This window comes from Pocillopora damicornis, chromosome 6 (genome assembly GCF_964200805.1).
Source record: "Pocillopora damicornis chromosome 6, jaPocDami1.2, whole genome shotgun sequence".
NCBI classification, from domain to species: Eukaryota; Metazoa; Cnidaria; class Anthozoa; order Scleractinia; family Pocilloporidae; genus Pocillopora; species Pocillopora damicornis.
The window spans coordinates 17,161,088-17,185,000 of NC_142675.1; the positions used below are offsets into that span (position 1 = coordinate 17,161,088).

The 23,913-nt window shown below is 38.4% G+C and overlaps 1 protein-coding gene and 1 pseudogene across 4 annotated transcripts; both read left to right on the forward strand.

Moving 5' to 3' along the window:
• Nucleotides 1-1,481: 1,481 nt before the first annotated feature.
• Nucleotides 1,482-19,927, forward strand: LOC113675004 (multidrug resistance-associated protein 1). Of its 4 annotated transcripts, none has more exons than XR_016187807.1 (28): nt 1,519-1,542; nt 2,444-2,475; nt 3,877-3,968; nt 4,526-4,587; nt 5,167-5,298; nt 5,380-5,598; nt 6,445-6,628; nt 7,162-7,416; nt 7,665-7,730; nt 7,952-8,089; nt 8,539-8,679; nt 9,022-9,100; nt 9,590-9,671; nt 10,426-10,552; nt 10,894-11,070; nt 11,513-11,680; nt 12,434-12,517; nt 12,613-12,694; nt 12,866-13,038; nt 13,830-14,342; nt 14,912-15,111; nt 15,477-15,603; nt 15,995-16,096; nt 16,732-16,874; nt 17,717-17,875; nt 18,242-18,408; nt 19,157-19,351; nt 19,600-19,927. XR_016187807.1 is itself a non-coding variant. In XM_089209931.1 (28 exons), the coding sequence occupies exons 3-28, from the start codon at nt 3,882-3,884 to the stop codon at nt 19,709-19,711; spliced, it is 3,978 nt and encodes a 1,325-aa protein (XP_089066057.1). In that variant the 5' UTR covers nt 1,519-1,542; nt 2,444-2,475; nt 3,877-3,881; the 3' UTR covers nt 19,712-19,927. The 4 variants fall into 4 exon arrangements, 3 of the variants coding, with proteins under 3 accessions (XP_089066056.1, XP_089066057.1, XP_089066055.1); XM_089209931.1 differs by having other exon boundaries at nt 16,728-16,874; XM_089209930.1 differs by lacking the exon at nt 2,444-2,475 and having other exon boundaries at nt 1,482-1,542; nt 16,728-16,874.
• A 1,706-nt stretch (nt 19,928-21,633) lies between these two features.
• LOC149044258 (uncharacterized) overlaps nt 21,634-23,913 on the forward strand; it is a 3,073-nt pseudogene continuing 793 nt past the window's right edge.

The window sequence follows — 23,913 nt, forward strand, 5'->3', positions numbered from 1 at the left end:
TCCTGTACTTATTAAGGACTAGGCACAAGTACGTTTCTCTCATTCCCTTACTCTCTGAGCTTTACTGACCAAGAATGACTGGTTTGTTGTTTTTTGTGTCAATTATCTACTCTGGCATATAGTTTGTGAAACTCCATGTCAACGGGTTTGTCAGTAACGAAGTAAGATCACTTTTAGTTACACCTAGGAGTTGATAATTGACAAACTTTTCGATTGTCAAAAATCAACTCTGGCATATGGCTAGTAAAGCTCAATGTTAACGGACATATAAATCAACTAAGTAAGACCTTTTCAAGTAATACCTCACGAACCACGCGAGTCACTAGAAAGTTGGCGCGAAAGTTGAGGTCGCTTGTTCGACACCTTACGGTGACATACTTCGATTTAATTATTTTGCTTCGAAAATTTGTTTTTTCTTCTTTCTATTTCTTTTTTTCTGCCAAATACCATAAAGTAAAAGACCTTTAACATAATACGCGATGATGCAATTTTGCATGATAAGCCTCAAATCGCGTCAGAAACGCACAAAAAAAAAATCGGGAAAATCGGACCAATTTTTTTTGTTCAATTCTACTTGCTGGCACCTGCTGACAGTTACAACTGGTCTCACTCTGGGAGCAGATATCGAAAAAAACAAGTTTCGTTCAACCATCATAGCAGGAAAGGTCTGACACTTGATTGTGATAGAGAAAGACCTGATCAACACGAGGTAGTTCTTAGAGTTGCCAACTCGGAATTGTGGTATACTGTCACTGCTTTTCTGTCAAGATGTAAACGAGGGTAAGATCTAAATTTACCTTTAGCTCCTAACGGATGAGAGAATGCGATTAAAAATTGAAAGTAAAAAAGTATTAAAAGCTTTATTGCCAGTAAAAATCTTTATATCGTGAGACGAATGCTCCTAATAATTTAGCACGAAGTAAAATTTTACCACATATGCACCGCTGCTTACGTATTTTTCCCACGTTATTATTTCGTGAAGTCTTAAATATTGGTTGACATGTATTACACGTGTAATTTCTCTACGTATGTTCTTTAGAAAATACGAACAATCATTTCACCAACTCGTTGTGACATTGACCTGAAGTCTTTTGTACTATCTACATTCACCACTTATACGTTAATTATATTAGTTCACGCGGTTACATTTAAAAGGATATTTTTGCTAAAGAATTTTCAGCGATCAATATGAGTTCATCACTTCCAATTAATGCACAGGCTTTGCTCTACCTGCTGACTCTGAACGTAATTAAGTGAAATAAAAGTAAAGGTATGAATTGATTGGCCAGGAAGGTCTGAGCAGACTCTGGAAGCCAATTATCTACATTGTTGTATAGAACCATCAAGAGGTGTGACATTTCGCTTAGATTATTTAACACCTCATCGACACATTTTCCTGAACCTTTCAGGAAACGGAACTATATCAGTACTTTCGTTGTAGTCACCCGTATTATGCTTAAGATAAGACAAGCAAATATAACCCTTACTCTAGATCTGTGTCAATAACAACCTTACTCGAGAATGCTTCTTTCAACACTCAAGGTAAGCGGCTTTAGTTTCGAGATTTTTGTCACTGAAACCAAGTGGGTGCTGACCAAATCATCAAACAGGAACTTCACCTCAATACTTTCTATCAATTACCAATCATCGTATCATCGCACACGTTAGGCTATCTCCAGATTAGAGTTTCAAGTTATCACGCTAAGAGAGATTTGAACTACTGTGTATTCACCGCAAAATGTTCCCTGATTTTCTCTTATTTTGATTTTCATATAACTATATGCAGTATGGGTAGGTTTATTTGACACAAATAATGAGCTATTTTTGATGGCTTCCTATATTTTGGTCAATTCGCCAGAATTTCACTGCTAAGTCAGTTTAGACCTCTGGGATCTATTTACTAGATTTTCTAGTATTTGAAATTTTTGTTTCACACATAAAAAACAACCGTAAAAAAGGAATTAATCTTGGGTCCTAAGCAGGGTGATAATTTACTTGAGCATATTACAGAGTCTTGCTTTAGTTCGTATTCTGTGTGACAGAGCAATTTTAACAAAATTATCTTAATCCCTGCTTGAATGCGCAGTAATAGCGTGACAAACGCGTTTAGACCCTTGGGATTATGGGAACCCGCCGCGGCTTTCGGTGGCACATGCATTAAACAACATGTCGGTCGCAAAACATCGGTAACAGAACTGACGACTAGCATTGAGTTGTTCTTTCAGACGTTTTGGAAAACGAAAGTCATGATTCATATAAATGATAACAAAGTGAAAGAGACAAACCAGCGTCCTGCGGCATGGCACTGAGTTCGGCTTTGTGGTGGACAATACTTAGGCGCTGGCTTCGATTGAATATTCACTAGTGCTGACAAAACATAATGCCTGGTTCTTCGTCACGATAACCGAGAACGGGATGTTCTCTTGAATTATTCCGATTTCAGACAGGACTATTCGGAGAAGATATCTGTGACAGGTAAGCCTGGAACCTGGTGTTGAGATGTTGATCACGAATGCGAGGTACGGTCTACTTGAGCTACGTAAGAAAGCGGTCGAATGATGTAATTGTGTGTTGTAAATTCGCTTCCAACAGTTCTCTTCATCTGTCCAAATAAAATCATATTCATTGGTAGCAAAAGCTTAAGCCGCATAAAGAAAAACATTGGAAAAAATCGCGGGAGAAAATTTACTATCCACCTCAAGCATGTGGAAGTTTCTTACCGTCGAGAAGAGAGCCATTTTTAAGACCACTTTAAGACAATATGGCGGTATTTTTCGCTGAAAAATGATTTTCCCGATTTATTGAAGTTTGATGCAGTAGTACATAATTCAAGTTTCACGCTTTGCCGTCAATGTTGTATCATCCACATCGTCGTGTTATAGGAACTTAACGTAAACAATACGATTGACCCGTGACATAACGCCTTACGTGACGTTTCGAGGCGTGACACAACAGTCGCAGGATCGTCGATAGACAGTCTTCACAGATCAACATGAAAGGGCTTTTAAGTAAGCTTGGGTTGTACAAAATTTCACCTATGGAAAAGGGCAGTCTTAAGGAAAGGGTTTTTAGGAGAAGTTAATGTTTTCGTGTACTCTGTTCTTGTGAGTGGTCCAGTGGTCTGAGCGCTGGACTCTGGGTCGGACGGCCCGGGTTCGAGTCCTGGCCGCGGCACTACGTTGTGGCCTTAAGCAAGCCGCTTCACTCACCTTGCTTCGTCTTCTCGGATAAGACGTTAAGCCGGAGGTCCCGTCTCCTGCAGGGTTTGGGGTAGGAGACGTTAATTTCCCACGCACGAGATTACTGTGTGATGGATGTCCTCCCCTGGGGTGGGTTGGGTGGGAAAACAGCAGGTCCACATCAGCTTAACAGTTGCCAAAAAATTCAACCTGCTTAAACAAATAAATCAAGTAAGTAAGTAAGTAAGTAAGTAAGTAGGGAAAGCTAGCTGCTCAGTGGCGAACAGAGAAGAAGTCATAAATCGTATTTGACCTGGAGATCAGTGGAAGAGTAGTTTGGGGCACGTTTTGGATTTGAAATGGCACTCTGAAAATTTCCATCTCAATTTTATAACAAAATACCTTTTAAAGGATTCCAATATTGTGACATCAACATTCTCCTCTGTCTTTTTAAGGAATACTTTTATTTCAGCATTTCAACAGTGTACAGTAATTGTGCAGTCAGGAACAAAACTAAACCATTTTGGTACCAGATAGTTTTAAACTGGGCGCAACGAACTTTATTTGAGCATACTCAAGAGAATTTCAACTTGAAATACTGTACGAGAGATAGAGATACCCCTTACAATGTTATATGTACTGATCACTAAGTAATGTTTAGATTACGTTAAATTAATACCTCCTTTCACATCTATAGGCGGAATGACTGAAAAATCGTCTGGCTCGAATTATGAAACCAACTTCAGTGTCAACTGGGAACCAGAACAAACAAACGAGAGAAGAAAGAGGGTGAGGAAGTTAATTGAATCATTCTTTACTTGGGGGCAGATTTCAACGATCAAATGCAAAACTAAAACCAAACCCCACTGGGTCACTCACGTGTTCTCACGCTTCAAGCAGGTTGCTTGTTTTTTTACTTTGAGAATTGGTTGACAGCGATGTAGACTTTTGTTCTGTTCTCTGGTTTGAACCTGGGGGCAGTATGGGAGTGGACTCTGATGATGACCTCCGCTCAGGCTGTCGAAACGTCGGTCACCACTACCGACAGCAGTCCTTCTCAGGACTACGCTCACTCGGACGATCAGATTACACAATCACTTTGCTCGGATTGGTATTTGTGATTCCTTTGGTTTTGGTTTGTCGACGCTTCAATGAAAACTGATTTACCATTAAATCTTGCAAGACACCACATAAATTTATCTAAATTTGGCTGGCGTTTTAAATATACGTTTTGTATAAATTGTACTAAGAGTAGCAAAAAGGGGGATTTATGGCTCTTATGTCACCACAGAATTTCCTGCAGAAATATTTGATCTTGTTTAACTGCTTTCCTTCTCTCGTTTCAGATTTCTTGTCCCGAAGATAAGGCAACATGCTTTTCAAGAATCACGTTCTGGTGGTTGAACTGGTAACCTACATTACTAACTTACCTTTACATACTGAGATATTTGTGGTGTCACGATTCAAGTAATATACCCGTCGAGGAAATCTAGCACGGAAGCGTAGTAAAAACCCTAACATAGACATTTTTCTGCAATAAACTGACATCAGGCGAAATGATCGAAAGGAAACCGAATTTTATGGCACCGTCCTTGTTGGAAGCAATCGTTGCAGCAATCTGCATCGTTTGCGGCAGAATGCTGAATTTGCCTGAAACTTGCATCCCGGCTGCCCCGAAGTACACTTGCTGTTGTTTTTTTAGAAGATACTCAATTCTCATGTAGGTTTTTTATTTTTTTTTTCACCTTGGCTGCCTAGTGTTTTACGGGTTTAGGCAAATAACCAACGTATCTAACCACAGATTTAGAATCACGGGAACATCATGGGAACATCATGGGAAGCAGTGGAAGGGTGCCACCTCGGCTCTACTCAACAAACTAACATGAGGAAAAAATTATTGTACTAAGGTTGTAAGCATCAGCAAGGCGGAGGGAGACCAAGAAATATTCTAGTTGCTTGGAAGCCATCTTTAACTCTCTTTCCTTAGGATAATTTTTACCGGATACAAGAGACCACTGGAGGACAAGGATCTCTGGGCACTGAATAGGAAGAGCAGAGCTTCATACATTGTTCCTAAAGTGAGATCTATTTGGAATCTCGAACAAAAAAAATGCAACAGGTAGGTCCGTCAGCAAGTTTGTTTAGTGCATTAGATACAAAAACCCTAATATAGATCTCATTCATTTACAAATTTTTACAGGAGGAAAGGAGTTCTGGTTGAAGATGCTTGTGGCTTTGAGCCTAGTGAAACTGATTCGTTACTTGGTAGGAATAAAAAAGAGAAAAAATCACCGAGCAACAAAAGAAAACCTTCGCTTTTGAAGGTTTTAGTCAAGATGTACGGATGGAAGTTTCTACTAGCCGCTATCTTTAAACTGTTCCACGACTGCTTTTTGTTTGTACAGCCTCAGTTATTAAGGTAAGCATAAATAAGTTGCTAAAAACTTAGATAAACTTTTGCATGGGCCAATTCTAAAGCCTGCTAGTGATTGATGTTTGTTTCACAAGTAGAATAGTTTGAAATTCCATTACGATGCTATTCGTTGCTTTCACCCTTTAACTCTAGTACATAAATATATATAATAAACAAACAAAATAATAATACTTTTACGTTCTGTTTACATTTCCTATGGCATTGCAAAGGAAAGTTACAATCATTTCCTGAATTCTCAAAACTCTAATGTTCGATTCAGCAGTGATACCCTAATGAGAAATTAAATGCCACACGTCCTTTGGGGTTAGAGGGTTAAGGTTATAATCACTTTACCAGAGCAGAGATAATGTCCTTGGCCGGGTTGTTCAAAGCTTGGTTACGGTAACCCAGGGTTAATGTGAAATCTTAATTCAGATCTGAAAGCTTAAATAAAATTCTTGATAATTATTTTTGTCTGCAATTTGATGATTAAGTACTCTAAAAAGAATAGAGAAAATTATCTCAAAAGATGCTTTTGAACAAAGGTATAAAGAACCAGGACTAAAATTTAACCTTGGGTTAGCGCTAAAAGGCCTTCAAACTACTGGGCCCTGTACAAATAAAAAAATGGTTAACTTAATGCTACCATGTTTTTGAAGATTGGCGCGCTGTTTTGTCGATCACATGATGTGGCAAAACACTGCCATTAACATTTAGATCGAAATCTACCCTTCGTAATTTGTTCGAAATAGAGACTTCCCACGCATGATTATGCCTGACAATCTATGGTGTAAGAGGAGTACCATTTCATCGCGTTGGAAGAAACAATTTTGTGTTCGTTTCTTTCTTTAGAATGCTTATTGAATACATAGAAGACAAGTCCTCCACTGAGAAAATGTGGATGGGCTATGTATACGCTGTGTCCATGTTTGTGTCAGCAACATTGCAGTCCCTCGTCCTTCAACAGTATTTCCATATAATGGTCACACTTGGTATGAAAATTCGTTCAGCTGTTACTGGTCTTATATATGAAAAGGTGAGCTGCTAAGTCGAAAATTAGTTTTTTTTGTACATTTGGCTGCTATTTTGTTTGTATATGCAGAGTTAGAATGGAAAAAGAAAGACGTAAGAAATGCATGTTTGAATTACTTGATAAACTACCCATGAACGACTGAATCACCAACAACCTAAATGTATGAGCTTATCTCGAGTTTCAGCGTTATTTTTCTCCAATATTTCTCTGTCTTAGAGCAATTATTCCCAGATAATAGCCCCATGTATAAATATTATTGTAATAAATTTAGATATAGCACAAGTGAAATTTCGGAACTCAAGAGGTGGGGAGAAACACTCGTCTACGTCTCGTGTTACCCTCGACAATTCTTTCGTGCTCTAGCCGCTTCCTGCGTGCTTTACTACAGAACAAAGCACAGTCAAGGCTTCTCTATTTGTTAACTAACAAGGCTTACCAGTTTTCAATGAACTTTGCAGGTGTTTGTGAAACCTCACAACATCTTTCTATTGCTCGTCTTATTAACACTAAACTTGCCACTAACATCATTTGATCAGGCTCTGGTATTGTGCAACGAATCACGGTCGAAATCAACCGCTGGAGAAATTGTGAACCTGATGTCAGTGGACGCGCAAAGGCTGATGGATGTGATGACATATCTAAACATGATATGGTCTGGGCCCTTCCAAGTCGGAGTGTCATTGTATTTTCTTCATCAAACCATGGGCTGGCCGATTTATGCTGGCTTAGGTGTGATGGTGATTTTCACTCCAATTAATTTCTTGATCGGCAGAATGGTGAACAAGTTGCAGGTATTCAACTTCTTGGTTTGTACGCGTGGAGTAGTTAGTCTAGTTTTAGTTTTAGTTTTGCGATATCCGTGTAGTTTTAGTGCAGAAACAAATAACGGAGATTCCTGAAAACAAGGAAATAGTCATTTTGGTTGCCCGGAGCTGTTGGATAGTTTCTCCTTTAGGTCATCCTGTTAACAAGACAGTGTTCAAGTATTGTCATTATTCATCGGAATTCCAATGAATAAACACTTCTCTTTTATGATCAGGTGAAGCAAATGTTGGAGAAGGATGGACGGATAAAGATAATTAATGAAGTTCTCAATGGAATCAAGGTAAATGTATATTGAACAGGACATGTACAGAGTAGAAAAGGAAGCTGAACTTGTGATTTGATCAATCAGGAGAAGGCGGGCAAAAATGAAATGATGATAATATTCATGCTGAGCTTGAGCAGTTTGGTTGTTAACCTTGTGCTGTTTACTTTCATTTTCCAACTTAGAGCCAAGTTACAAGCCATTTGGACCCTTATTTGATTTAAATTTTTCTTTTCCAGGTTCTAAAGCTCTATGCGTGGGAAGAATCTTTCTTGTTAATAATTAACAACAAGCGACGCAAGGAACTCTCATTTCTTCTGAAGTCTCAAATCTGGAAAGTTTTCTTGAATTTCGTTTACAACAGTTTGCCTATCATGGTAAGTTCACAGTGACAACTAAGTTCGTGACATCAATGGTGAATTTTACGTTAACAATGCGAACAAGAAACACAAAATGAGAGCAATTAAAGCACTTATTGCCCAGTACATTAACCTGTAGCAAAATGCCTAGCATTCCTTTAGTGAAAATCCACCTCACAAGACAGTACAGTAAATTTTTTGCGTTCACTTTTACATTTACTTTCGTACCATTTGTATCCTTTCTGTCGCTCCATTTCATTTCATTTTGAATCATTCTGAGCCTAGCGATCTTTTATCCCATCCCTATACTGTCTGTTCTCTTCGATATGTTTCTAGTCATTTGCTTTTGCTCTTCCCTCGAGTCTCTTTTTGATTGTAAATTAACGCACTGAAATTTTTTCATCTATGTAGTAACACAATCATGCAAAAGACAATAACACAGTCTCAATCGACTTTCCTCCAAACAGGTTGCTGTTACAACGTTTGCTGTTTACGTTCTCATAGGCAACAGTCTGACCGCATCCAAAGCGTTTGTGGCCTTGTCGCTCTTTGGAATTTTGCGTTTTCCTCTTGGTTTCTTTCCAGATGTGATTGCAACTTGCATACAAGTAAGTCGAAAAAATTGGAAGGTTGTTGTCAATGCTCCTATATAAGGTTTAAGCTTGAAATTTCAAGTTACTCCAGTTTTTTTTATTGTTCTGGCCTTCCTCACGTTGTTCCTTGAGTAAGGATGAATGAAAGTTAGGTTCGCACGCTTATGCTAGGGTTTTCGGCAAGATTCATTTGAGACGTTTGAATGGTCACACAAAGCTTTAAAGGCGCCAGGTAACGTGTAATCGTACAGGTATATAGTTTTTGCCGCTATATTTGTTGTAAAGTTGTACCATTGTTTAATGTAGATTTATGTCATTTTCCCTCCGTCCTTGCTTTTTTTTTTTTTTTTTCGTAAGGCACGGGTCTCGGTCAAGCGTATAGAAAAGTTCTTGGATTTAGAAGAACTGGACCCAAACAATGTTCTAAGGACGTCACGTAAGAGCAACGTAATGTAGTGGGTATTTCTGTGACTTGCAAAGACTGAGCACTCGTTGCAGTGATTGATGCGTCAGCCAGTAGGCCACACAGATGACTCACCCAGTAATTTGGGGAGACGAATATACTGACTGATAATTTTAAGCCACCATGTACACATTTGAGTACAGTGTTTTCTTAGGCAGAGAATGTATGAAAACGTGTGAACGTTTACGGCGTTATTTATTTTTCATTTGTCTATTTCATTTCCATCTTGAACTAGAATTAAGGCTCAATTTACCAGTACCGCAGTGAGCCTAAGTGCATCGACGTATACCAAGAATACGCGCCAGTAAACAATTTTCTTGGACTTAAAACATTTTCATTATTCCTAATGCATACAAGATTTCCATGTTCACTGACTGTAATCCGAAGTAGAGGAGGTTAACCTTTCATGTAAAGCACCGAGTAAAAGAGCAAATGCGGACTCTTCTTATTTTTCTCCCTTAGCAACACAGCTTACTTCGGAAATGATTGGCGTCAAAAGTGGTGTATTTGGATGGAACAGAAAGGATGCACCTAAAATTCATGGGTAAGAGAGAATTGATAAAAAGGCTAAATCAAGAATGTAATTAGCCGAAAAGGTTTTATTCCTAAGTAAGGCAAGAAACATCAAGAGGCTCACAAAAAAAGAAAAGGAGCAATAACCGGGTAAGGACGTAGAAATTTTAAACGAGTTACAATGAGTTTTTCAATTGCCACAAATTTGAAAGAATGTTGGTAACTAAAATTTATGGTGTAGGTACTTTGAGCTGGCCTTTAAATGTCGTCTGTCAACTGGTCTTATGTTATGCTTCTTTGTTTTGTTTGTTTTGTTTTGATTTCTTTCTGTCTGTCTGTCCATCTTTCTGTCTGTCTGTCTGTCTGTCCGTCCGTCTGTCCGTCTGTCTGTCTGTCTGTCTGTCTGTCAGTCAGGAAACCGGTCTGTTTCACTTGAAGTCTGATTTTTTACGACGTCCGTAGTAGTATAAATTGCTTATACATGGCCCTCTCTAAGTCGGAAGTTCTCTGAATATTGTAGTGTTTCCTTAGCAATAGATCGTGTGGATTTCCCACTGAGCGCAAACGAAGGGCTAATAAGTTAAATATTTAATTGAAAATGATTTGCCGGATACGAACGATAATTCTTGAAGGGCTCAACTGCATATTGCACATTTATCATAATATGCATTCGTTTCGAGTAACACTAAATTTAAATGACAAAATATATCCCCTCATGGGCAATTTATTGTGCTATATATTTTTTGTTAAAACATATATTTTACTGTCGCATTTTACTGTTTCAGTATCAACCTAAACATTCCAAAGGGCTCCCTGGTTGCAGTCGTTGGTCAGGTTGGATGCGGAAAATCTACTTTGCTTTCCTCTCTTCTTGGTGAAACAGAGAAGTTGAATGGCACCATTTATGTTGACGTACGTAATGTATTATTTCTCTAATGAGTGATGACCTCTTTCAAATTTAGCCATCTTAAAATCCATAGTTAATTTTAGGTTTGCTGATTTCAAGGCCCCTAAATCAAACTATCTGAGATAGCATATACAATATGAATAATTCCTTTTTAGCTCACTTGTGATATCCCTTCATTATGTTCTTTGCAATGTTAAATATGATGTAGCGAGTACAGATGGAAAGAACATTGACTGTCACGACTGTCTGAGTGGTAATTGATGAATTTACCTTTTGACTGATTTGTGGACTCGTCGATAAAAAGTCGCTTGATGAAAATTAAAGTGGTCGATATTTTTTCCTACAGGGATCTGTGGCGTATGTTTCCCAGCAGGCCTGGATACAGAACGCCACTATACGAGACAATATCCTGTTTAATAAGGCCATGGATCCAACTCGTTATGAGCAGGTTATTGACTCATGCGCCTTGAGAAGTGATTTGAAAATTCTTCCAGCGGGTGACTCCACGGAAATAGGAGAACGGGTGAGAAGGAATTTTGGGAAGATTGTTCTACCTTTTTATCACCAAACAAAAGGGAGTGCAACTGGTTAAGATCTTTGCTATTCACTAAAGAGACAAGTTAGACGTGGATATTAATCATTTTGATTAAAGGTGGACAACATTTTTATCATTTTTATTATGGTTCAAATCCCTTGTAATTTCAAAAGCCATGCTCGACTTTTTTGGCGTCCTATTGAACGAATAGGCTTTGGGCTTTTAGCAACTTCTTGATCAAAGCGGTTTTTCTTTATCATCATTTCACTTCGCTGACGACCGGGAAGATATGTGGTTTAGTTTTCTTTTTGATACTGTAGTCGTCCATAACACACCGAGAGATGTGAATAATGACGCCACTGATAAATGCTTCAAGTTATTTCTAAGTTATTGTTATCGTCCTTGGACAAAACTCCTTTCAATTATACAGGGCATCAACCTCAGTGGTGGACAAAAACAACGAGTAAGTCTAGCACGCGCAGTTTATTTCAACGCTGATATCTACTTACTGGATGATCCGCTCAGTGCTGTGGACACTCATGTTGGACGAAAATTATTTCTGAATGTCATTGGACCTAATGGAATGCTTAAAGATAAGGTGAGGTGGGACAGGGATCATCAGGGATCAATGTTTTGTAATGTCGTAGACACAAGGATGTTAAGGACCTTAAGCAAACCACGACAGCGACAACAACGAGGACGTGGCCGAACAAAATATCTATGATTGGAGGAAAAATAGCTGAGCGCGTGCGTTTTTAAAGTTTGGACATTTCTTCGCCGTCGTTTCAACAACTACAAAATAACCAAAACTTGTGTGATTTGAGAAAGAAAACCCTAACGGAAAATTATTTCATTTTCCATTTGGAACTCATTATAGGTGAAGTTGAACTGTGGCACTGTAGGAAACACTAAACACATTCGGCCAATAGCAAAATTCTAGCCAAATATTTAAACTAATTATTTAATCGACGTCTTCGTCGCCGAACAACGATCTATGAGTAACCAATCTCGTGTCGCGAATTTTGCTCACGTGGAGATCCCATGCTGTTTGTATTCGTTTTCTACCACACCACTCACTAAACACGCGAGGTACATCTCACCCTTTTCCCCGGAAGCAAACCAACATGAGCTCAAAAACGACGGGAGAGTTATTCTTTTATAGTCAGTCCCTTGACTCGATCCTTTCCAGGGTATCTATAATGATGGCTCGTTTTCTTGGAAATTTAAAAAACGTGACGAACTTTCATACCATTTTGAATGACCAATAAGCAAGGTCTATCTTTTCTTGCTATGGTCCAACTTTCCAAAGTGCAACTTTAAATTTTTATTGTCATGTGTCATTACCCACCAGACTCGAATCTTTGTTACCCATGGCATCAACTTTTTACCTCAAGTGGACCACATCATCGTTCTTCAGGACGGTTTCGTCTCAGAGGTATGTAAAATTTCCATCGGGCTGTATAAATTATCTAAATTGGATTATTTTGATAAAGGTTTTCTTTGATTTTCTTTTGCTTGGATTTTTTTTAGGAAGGCACGTACACTGAACTTCTGGAAAACTCAAGTGCCTTTGCCGATTTCTTACAAGCTTACAGATCAGAGGAGAACTGTGGTCTGTATCAAATACAATATACAATTTTTTTTACTATAAAAATTCTACTTCGTAAATTGTTGTACGCTTCTAACGCAGCACTCGTTGTAGTCATGCAAAACCGTGTGAAAATTTGTCATGCGCTTTACCGATAATATTGTGGTAATAATTGAATGTACTATTACTAAACAGAAACTGATGTTCATGATGAGCACGAAATCGACGAAGCGCTTCAAGAAAGCACTGATAATGTTTTCAAAAGAAAAGAAACACTACCTTCGTTGAAAGTTCACGAGCATAATCAAGGGAGTAATAATAGTAATGCTGGAAAAACGATAACAGAGGAAATATCAAAGACTGGAGGGGTAAGTTTTGCAGTCTAAAGTAATGAATATTTTTAACTGAGCGCTTAGCTCTTTATTTATTTTCTTATTTTCAAGAGAAAAATGTTATTCAGAAATATAAATAATTTATATTTTGATACAATTTTTCTAACAAAGTTCATTTTTCTCGAGTAATTATCTTCTTTCTTAAATATAATTTTCTTTGGCTGCAATCAAGATGTGTTGAGTGAAATCTTACTCTTGTAGCAATTTAAAGAATTCTTCATATTTGCCATAATTTTTCATGCAAATTCAGCTTAGATGTCACAAATGGGTTTTAGTCCTCCTCCCTAACAGTGTTGATGTTGTCAGTGTTGTTGTTAAGACAATTTCTTGCTATTATTAAACAAAAACGCCGGGGAGGTCTCTCATCTGAGCAATTTTTCCAGTCACTGTAAAATTCCATTTAGCTAGAGGTGTTTCCTCTAGATAGATTTCCGTTTGAGGAATGTTTACAACACTTGAGATAGATGGATGCTTTGAAAAGGTTCTGCTCAGTAAGGAGCATTTTATCAACTTTATCCGAGCATAATTTCGATTTTCGGTACCCTGAGATTTCTCGTATGTTCCGAATTCTGGACCCACTATGATTGCTCAAAACCCGCCCCATGCCCTTGGAAGTGGTTCTGTTCGGCATGTGTCAAAAAGGTGGGCTTTTTTCTAAGTGATAGGAAAGCAGTAGCAATGATCTGTTTTTTTGTTTTGTTTGGTTTTGTTTGTTTGTTTGAGTTTTTTTCTAAGCACTTGTCTGTATTATTTATATCCCTAAACAGGCAACGTTTTCCCTATTGTTTTCTTACATCAAGTCCTCTGGCATACACTGGTTTGTCCTCTCTCTGTTCTTTTTCGTGGTAATGGAAGCGTGTTCTGTGGCTACAGGAGTATGGTTAGCCCACTGGAGCGCAGCAAACGTGACCACAAACCATCAAAGGGACTTTTATCTATTAATATATGGAAGCATCGGATCGGGTCAGACCCTCTTTACCCTTTTGTACTCCTTGGCATTGTTTATAGGGGCGATTAGAGCTTCTCGAATACTCCATCGTAAATTAATCGTGAACATCTTGCGGTTACCGATGATGTTCTTTGATACGACACCGATTGGTCGGATTATGAACCGGTTGTCGAAGGATATTTATTGCATTGATGTGACAATTCCATTATCTCTGAAGTCGTTCTTACAGATGTTTTTTGATGTCCTTGGGATGTTGGTAGCTGTTAGTTACGCCACACCACTCTTCCTGACTGTTGTTCCTCCTTTGGGAGCACTTTATTTTTACATACAGGTGAGAGAAAGACTTTTGTTTCCGTTTAAACTTAAGGTAAAATACATTGCAGGATATTTCAATAAACGTACAGCACACAAACGTCAACGACAATAGAAAAGTAAGATCAGCTAGAGGAGGAACGGAGAAGTTTATCGTGGATAATGAGATGTTTACTGCAAGTCGAACATTTCGGAGTTTTTCTCGCAGTACACTTTCCTTATAGGGAAGGATGGGATTCAATTCGTCTTTACATAGCAAATATTATCTTTTTTTCTCTTTTTTCTCTTGTTTTGATGTTGCTGGACATAACAAAATTCTCCCCCCCCCCCCCCATTGACGTTTTCCTAACCACGCTCAAGAGGAAATGTCACATTGACCTATTTCACTCGCTACGTTCATTAAGAATGTGCGAATCGATTGAAGTACTGAACACGTCTTGTTTACTTGTATGATGATTGAAGAGCTAAAAGTATAGCATATTTTCATCACTGTTCTCCGAGCTGGAACGCAGATTTTATCACTGTATGCATGTTACACGTCTTGATTCCCGCAGTTTAATTTAATTAATTCACTGAATATTCTACTAGAGAGTATACGTAGCTACATCGAGACAGCTGAGGAGAATCGAGTCAGTGAGCCGATCACCGATATACAGTCACTTCCTAGAAACAATCACCGGTGTCAGCACCATACGGGCTTTCTCACAACAGCAGCGCTTCATCCGGGATAATTATAGGAAATTAGATGAAAACCAAGAAGCACACTATTTGGCTGTTACTGCTGACAGGTGAAGAGATGAATTTTGCTGCATAAACTTTGATGATCTGTCTTTTCTGAACCAATTTTGACTTTAATGCAGAAATATAACGATTATTTTTTTCGTTTTTTCATCTTTAATGTGATTTTGGGTATGAGTTGTGATGAACACTTTATGGAGCTATTTGCGCCGATAGTTGTTGTAAGGGAACGAAATGTCTTCAATGTCATCATTTATTATACAGCTTGTTCTATTAGAAGGATCATTATTTTTTAAATATTTTATAGGATTAAGGATTAAAGCTCCTCAGGCCAGATTCCAAAGAGAGTAAAGAGAGTAAAGAGAGTAAGAGAGTAAGAGAGTAAAGCTTTTTCTACAACACCTTTTTTTTACAGATGGTTATCTCTTCGTTTGGAATTCATCGGCAATTGCCTGATCCTGTTTGCAGCATTGTTTGCAGTAATCATCCGAGAAAAGATCAGTGGAGGTCTTGTAGGACTCTCTGTAACCTATGCGGTTCAGGTAAAACAAACAACAAACGAAACGGCTCTACTTCCTTAAGACCCAATGTTTGAAATAAAAACTCGACCCTCGCTTTGTACACGTAGGTGTTTATAAATATCCAATTTTATCGACAAACATTTGTGTCTTCGTATGGACCTGCTTCAGTAAAATGCTTGACAGTTAAAATCAGTAAGTTTGATCCCGACAGTAAAAATATAACGTCAACAAAGTTAGCTCGGTAGAGGGAGGAAAGAGAAGTGTGTAAGAAGCTTTGCAAATTCAATTACCCAATTTTTCTTCTTTTTTCCGTCTGAATAGCCTGATTCCAGACTCTATAATTTCGAATAACCTGACTTTGCTGACGTATTTTAAAATGTTTCTTTTTCCTCTTTTCTAATCGGTGTTGTAGATAACTCAAAAACTTGCCTGGATGATTAGAATGTCAAGTCAACTGGAAACCAACTTAGTATCAGTTGAGAGGGTGAAGGAGTATTCTGATGCCCAGACAGAGGTGGGTGAAAATAAAATCATTAACCGCTTAAAACGCACGAAGAAGAAAAAGAACGTGTTAAAACAATTTAATAGATCTTGTAATTAGCGGTGAATGGATCTTTACGCCTATCGTAGGACGACTACACGAGGCTACCAAATTGAGCAGATTTTGCTGAATGTTTCCTCAGGGGTGTAACTAATTGACTTCACGTATCCGGGCGACGGTATTTCTGATTTTTCTCATCGAACGACTTTGGACATATTCAAACGTAATTTTTCGTCGAAACAGTTTTGCAAACTAAACCACCTAAGGTTTGAAAATCAATTCTCGAATTTGAAACAAATCTATTTGTTTAGAAGACAAATGTTCCATTTAAAGTCTATAAACATTTTGTTGGCGGTTCTTATGTTCTCAGGAAATTGCTTTGCAAAAGACCATTGCGCTACCAAAGATGTTTCAAGATGCGCAAAATGAGTATTATACTTTTACGAGAAGAACCTCGAAAAACTTATCATATCCCTTCACAGTTCCATTCTTCTCTAACTCTCGGTATTGTAAGGCGGGGTAGTATTCAAATTTGCCACTTCTGTGGTTAAAATACTAAATGATGCGTATGTATCTTTCAATTCACTTCTTTCTTCATTTCAAGGCAGAAAGAGTCATTCCTGATAGCCGGCCGTCTCGTGTTTGGCCACAGCAGGGAATAGTTTTATTTGATAACTTCCAGTTGCGATACAGAGAAGGACTTCCACTGGTTTTGAGAAAGATAACCTTTATAATCAAGCCAGCTGAAAAGGTAAATGAACAATGAACAATAGACTTTTCTATCTAAAATATTAGTCTTAGCTTGCGCTAAGAAATAATTAAGTTGTTTTCATTAAGAAGGTCACAAGTACACACAACAGAATTGTGTTTGTATTTTACTCGCGTAACTTTACTAACTCGTCGTACGCATTGATTTACACCTGTTCATGCGCTAACGAGTGAAGTATTTTGAATAAATGTATGAATCAGTCAGCGGTTTGAATACGGATTGACCAGCGGTTAGGTTTAGGTGCGAACCGACTCAAATTGGGTACAAATCGACTGCATTTGGCTGCAAAACGACTGGGTGCGAAACGACCGTGGGTACGAAACGACCGTGTACCTCTAGATTGAGATGGTTGTTGTTTCTCATCCTTGCTCCGAGGGTTTTGCTCTGGGTCCTCCAGTTTTCCTCCCTCCTTAAAAACCAACATTTCCAATTTTCGATTCGACCTGGAACAGTGACAAGAAGAGCTCCCTAGTGGAATGTCCACAGCTAAATCCCATTATTATGTTATAATCATTTTTGTTCTTAGTAGTAATGACTTTAATAAATCTTAGCTACACTTACCCTTAAATTTGTAGACTTAAAAAAGTTTCCCCTAACGGTCGAACTCAAAAGGTGACTTGATGTTTGACTTTTATTTCCATGTTTGGATTGAATACAACAAGGACACTTCCGTTTCTCGAAGATCTTTTGAAATGCAGTCAGCTGTGTAAAAAATCTTACTCACCTTGAACTGTCCAGGTGTTGTTCACTTAGTTGTTATTGTTGTCATTATCATTACTGTCATTCTCTCAGTTACGAATATAGCTTTGTTGAATGCTCGACAGATTGGTATTGTGGGTCGAACAGGAGCTGGGAAATCGTCCTTGACCTTAGCCTTGTTTCGAATTCTTGAGGGATCAGGTGGTAAAATTGTCATCGATGGTGTTGATATTGCCACCATTGGACTCAGAGATCTCCGTTCGCGGCTTACCATTATTCCACAGGTGAAACATGGAACGCAAACAAGCAGGGGGAGGTTTATATTGATAGTGCGATAACAAAATTTTTTCGATGCAGTTGAATGCTACTTTTTGGGAGGATAGCGCTCGTTAGTGACAATGGGGAGGGAGCGCGGGCATCTTTAGCTACAAATTCATTCGCCCTGGTCTAGGGCTGTTACATCCCCGCACTTTAGGGTTTTCAAGGAAATTTAAGGACCGGGACGTCATCCGTTGAATACAAAAGAAAAATATTGAAACTTGGTCAGAAGGGAGGAAAGTGTTTCAATGTTTTTAATGAAATAAAAAAATACTTTTTTTACTTGTTTTACTTTTTGCTTTTATTTCATTCTTATTTACCTTTATCTATAGGAGCCCGTGTTATTTTCTGGAACTCTCCGTCTAAACTTGGATCCGTTCAATGAACATGTGGATGAAGAGCTTTGGAGAGTATTGGAAGTGAGTCATTTGAAAAGATTTGTGATGAGTTTGAGTGGAGGACTTCAGCATGTTATAGCTGAAGGAGGCGAAAATCTCAGGTAGGAAAGAGGGTGGACTGACAGTGAATACGTTGAACTGTACATTGATACTAGGTACAAGAATGCATGCTCAACTTAAAACTTGGTTCACGACTTTTAAATTGTAATGCGCTTTTCTCAAAATCCGTTTCAGTAATTGTATTTTTTCTTTGTAACCTAAGAGATGCATTTCATGGTCAGTGAGTATTGAGACTGCAGGGTTTAGAGGGGTCAGGAAAAATATGGACTTATGTTGAGGCTCTCCATGAAATTTCAAGCCCCCGGTCAAGAAGCCCTTCAAATCAATAGGCTCCTGGGAACCTATTGAAACATTTTTGGGATAAGGGGTAAAAAGTACAGACTCTACCAGCCAACAATGAAATGTCATTTCAGGCTTGGACAGTATGTATCTTGACCAGTTTTAACTTCTACATATATCAAAGTTTTGATTCTCTCCTCTATGGTTCTCGCTTATCCAAAGTTTAAATTTTTTTAATGTTATGAGCATGTAATCGTTTGTATCGTTTCTAAATTTTCTCGCGTTCTCATCTATAAGCAACATTTGAAACTTCAAGTGTTTGCATGAAATGTAACTTTTATAATCCTAAAGCTTGTGTGATTTCATCAATCATGAGCTAGAGATTGCATAGCCTTTACGATTGAAAGGTTCAAGGACGTTTTAATGCGGCTTTGGGCGGGTGGTTTTCCATGGCCAATGCCTTTCACGTGACTCATTTGCTCGCTATGGAACTTTTATACCTTATTGTAGTGTTGGCCAGCGACAGCTGGTTTGTTTAGCGCGTGCACTTCTCCGTAAAAGTAAGATTCTGGTTCTGGACGAAGCAACGGCCGCGGTGGACCTGGAAACTGATGAACTCATTCAACAAACGATTCGACGGGAGTTCGCTGACAGTACAGTGTTCACCATCGCCCACAGGCTAAACACCATCATGGACTACGACAGGTAAAACTCTGTCCAGTGGACCTCGTGCAAACTTCAGTGATTAATGTTTTACTGAATCATTGATCTTGGATAACTTAGGCGTGGCAAACTAATTTACATTGTTCTTTATTCGCGTGAGCTGTCAAACATCGATGGTAAACAGCAATTCCTAGCTTTATGACACTAATTTACGTTAAAGCAGTTAGAAAGACACCATTATGACACAAAAAATTACATGTTAAAGTGACGGACGTTTTTTCCTTTCCTAGGGTTATGGTTCTTGAAGATGGTTCAATTGCAGAATTTGACGCACCCAGAAAACTTCTTGAACAAAGAGGACACTTTTATAACATGACTCGTGACGCAAGACTTACAAAGTGACCTAATATATCTATTTGGCTTTAGATTCTACCAGTTTTTTAGACAAGAGAGGTACAAAAAACGATTTAAGGCATATTTACAGTTGGCGATCAGTTTGTTCAATTGAAGAACGAAAGAAGCCGTGGTGTGGCGAATTTTACCTACTTTTGAAATAAAATGGATGATTGTATTTACCAACAACTAGTTAATGATAATGAGCTTCAACATTTAAATTTAGAGGAGTTTCAATCTGTTATTGGACATTTTGAAACATATTTTGGCTCAGCATTGTCTAGTGCATGTGGAGACTCTTTCTACGATGTCACTCTCTTTATTATTTCATTTTATTCCTTCCTTATTTGATTTTTTTCTTAATCGCGTTCTATTCTTATACTTTTCATCTTATATCGGCATATCTACACTTTTCGCACATTTTCATGTTACAACATATTGTATAAACGTTTCACGAAGTATGTTTCTGACCCGTAAAGATTCCGAAGATCCGCAATAGCTTGGATTCTACCCTTAAAAAAAAACTGCAATGTGCATTGGAAGTTCTCTTTTGTTAGCTCTATTCTCTCGGGCACAGCGATATACTCAAATTTTGCTTTTAATACGATCGCTTGATTTCATATCCCGAGGTTCTTTTATCTCTCCTTTCTCCTATGTCATCATTTGCAAGGGACTCCTTGAAATTTCATTATTGGTATGAAATAGAAATAGTAAGCACAGGGCCGTAACCAGACTTCAGAACAAGACGAGGCAAGTTTCGAGCGCCGAAGACGCGAGCCGCTAAGGGGCTCTGGGGCCATGCCTCCCCACTCAAAAAATTTTTAAATCTAGAGGCCCTTCTAGAGGCTCTAAAAGCTCTTTTAAGCATTTCCCGTGGCATTTTTCTTCAAAAAAGTCAATCTTAGGCCAAATTCAAGAAGAAGCCATTGCCTCATGCTAACTACGGCCCTGAAGCATTCCATTGATCTCGAGCCATGCATTCCCTAAGCTTATGTCAAGTAAGATACCTTTTCCCACTATACAGGATCGAAGTCAGACTTGTAGGCCTTGGTATGGTATCGTCTGAAATGATTATACAGGTTTGATTTGTCGGTCGCTTATAAGAATATGAATAATAATGAGTATGTTGTTGTGAAATCGAAGTTTCCTAGGGTAATTAGTTGATGCCTGATGGGTCACTTAAGTCGTATATTAGCTGACTCAAGAGATCTTTGTAGAACTGAGGTACACCAGAACCTAACCTACCATGAGAAAGTGGTTTGTTAAGGGTATGTAGTGATTCAGGTGCATTTTCTTGTCGTCCAGTTCATCTTGTTTCACAATGAGGCTTCCCACACCCAATAGCGAGTTTACATGTGGGTACATCCAAGTTTCATCCGACCCTACAGATTGTTGAAAGACTTTCTATATTTGTCGTTGATATGTTTCTTGTTTACTTTTGATGTTTAGAATTAAAGGAAAGTATTTATTCGTCACAAGTTTACCTTTCTCAAGAGACCTTCACAGAATTGAGTTATATCAAAAATCCTAACCGACCATAAGAAATGGGTTTGTTAAGGGTATGTAGTGATTACTATTACTGCTGTTAAATAACGATAAATGTCATCCTCCCCCATCGTGGATTCGGTGTACGTTAAAGCTGTTTTTCTAATTTGACGATCACGTTTTCTTTATCAATTGAGTTTAATTTTATCGTTGGGACCACGAGTATGTGGTTGCTTTTTATTCTGCGTAGGACCTTCCACTAAATTTTCAATCATTCTTAATTCTTTTTTATTTTTGTGATCTTCTATGCAATTCATGATTGGATGAGAGTTTCCAAATTCTAGTTAATCTAGCCTAGTCATCGTCGCCTTTCATAGTTGTCTTCGATACTCTTGCTTTAGGTGGCCCTTCCTGCAAACAACCCTTATTTTCGTCTATCGTGTGCAATGCGTCATCAGGGAGCTCCTCTAACTGATGGCAAAGGACCATGCCTCAGGTACGCCCCTTCTTCTTCAACAGCTCTGACTGCTCTGTTTATCTTGTTGTTAGGTAACAGCATTTGTGCGTTATTTTCTCGTTTACTTTAACTTTAAGTCAGCCACTAAGTTTTCCTTGCAATTTTTTTATGTTGCTGCTCTTATCTCAGTCTCATCAGATCCTAACTACGCCTTTCGGAGAGTAGGAAGCCTAAAGATATGCTGAAAGTGCATCAGGAAAAGGGGACTTGAAATCCTCGGCAAAAAATAGAAAAAGGATATTATTACCCAGACCATAACTAAACCGTTACTTTGGAAAAGGTATAGGGGCAGAATTTTTCTGTCTGCAGAACAGGAACAAAGACAAACTAGAAGAATTTGTACGAAGGGCAAACAGCTACATTCTGTACATTTTACCACGATACAAACACTATTCACGACTGAAATGTCAGACTCAGAAATTACATTCTTCAACAAAAAAGTGTACGAAAGCAAGAGTTAATAGGGGATCGACCCCTAATGTCCAAACGCATTACAAAGAGACGGAGACCTTCGAATACTCGAATAATGTTACACAGGCGGTAGGCTTTCCTTTTCTGAAATACAGAAAATGCTGAGAATAGCCTCTAATCCCGCAATGTATCCAAATCCCAAATATATCAAACTTTGCCTCTTGCTATGGTTTGATTCGTCTTAAAAAACGTCAGCTTTGAAACGCTTAACAATAGCCAATCTAGGTTATCAACTCAGTTGTTAATACTAAATTACCAAAATTTGAGAGGCCTGATTGCTCAAAGAGGGTCTCAATGGGGTTAACCGTTAGCCGTAAAACGGCCAAAAATTTAGCCGTTAGGCGTAAAAATGAAAGAATTTTAACCGTTAGCCGTAAAAAAATGTTAACCGTAAAAAAGTCTAACCACAAAATAAGGTCTCGAGTTCTTTTGTTGAGTCTAATGTGTTATGCGTTTATGTGTTCTGGTAGCGAGAATTACAATCGAAACCGGAAGTGTGGAAAGTGCCCAATTGATCAAAGAACAAAGGCGATAAGTGCTGTGCAGTCGAGCTGGCAAACAACGCGGGTCACCTTAATTCATACAATTCTGATCAAAATTCAATCATCTTTTTTTCAGTTCATGTGATACAGTCTGTCATTCAATGGGGGAAGAACCCTGTCGTGGTGGTTAAACGACAAGATGACAATGTCAAAAGAAGCAACCCCCAGAACCCAAAGGAAAAATCGAAATCATCAACTAAAAGGAAATCACGTCAAGATGCAAAAGAGGATAGAGCGCTTGTGAAGAAACTTAAAGAAGATAATGCGATAGCTGTGCGCACCGATCGTCAACAGAGTGAGCTACGTGCGTGGCTAAATGCAGGTACAGTATATTAAAATTTAATATAACAATAGCTTCGGCAAATATTTCAGTATAAGCGAAGAAAATGTCCAGAACTCTATAAAAGTACAAACCTGTCTTGATCAAGGATTTGGGGATCTCCTGTAATTATTTATTTTCACATGGCTGAATTTCTCGTAGCAGTCAAATATGAGGCTTTTATAGCATTCCATGTAAAAGGAAAATTCTGCGTTCGAGGTCTGTTCCCACCATACGTATGCTTATGTCAGATTTCTTAGCATGAAGGAACTACTAGGATTTCCTTGTTCATCTCAGAGTTACCCTCAGCATCTAATTCGCCGGGTGGAAAGAGCCAATGTCGTATCTAAAAACACAGCACGTCGACTAATAACCAAGGCGGGGGGTCTAGAACTTGAACCACTAAATTTGTTGTACATGTACACAGCGCACTGGTTTTTGTAATGCATCCAAGACCGGTTTAATAGGTTCCGTGTTCATATTGAGCTGAGCGCGCGAACGATTTAAAAAAAAATCATGGAACATCGTTAGATAAATTTCTTATTAGACATTTTTTTGCGGTATTGCTGTACATTTGTACTCGTCGTTTTCATTTTTACTTACCCTTCGGGCTGGCCAAAATACTGCAAGACTCTTAGAAATATGCGGCGATACTACACACTAAAATGTGTTCAAAATATATATCGTTGTGTTTTCATTTCAGCCCGTTTTAACAAAAATGTCTTACAGCTGAATGTAAAAAAGCATATTGGAGTTATGCACATATAATTATATTAAAAAGGCCAGTTATCCTTCTGTATTTTTCTTATAATGTGTTTCAGAGCTTGGTTCCTCAAGGAACAGTGTCCCAGAAGACACAAATCTCTATCGAGCTTCT

Bases quoted from the DNA above. Each gene is read 5' to 3' on its own strand.
- LOC113675004 (XM_089209929.1), top strand. The intron at 12,518-12,612 runs GTATGTAAAATT...GATTTTTTTTAG, and splicing joins AGGACGGTTTCGTCTCAGAG to GAAGGCACGTACACTGAACT. The intron at 15,112-15,476 runs GTGAAGAGATGA...TTTTTTTTACAG, and splicing joins TTGGCTGTTACTGCTGACAG to ATGGTTATCTCTTCGTTTGG.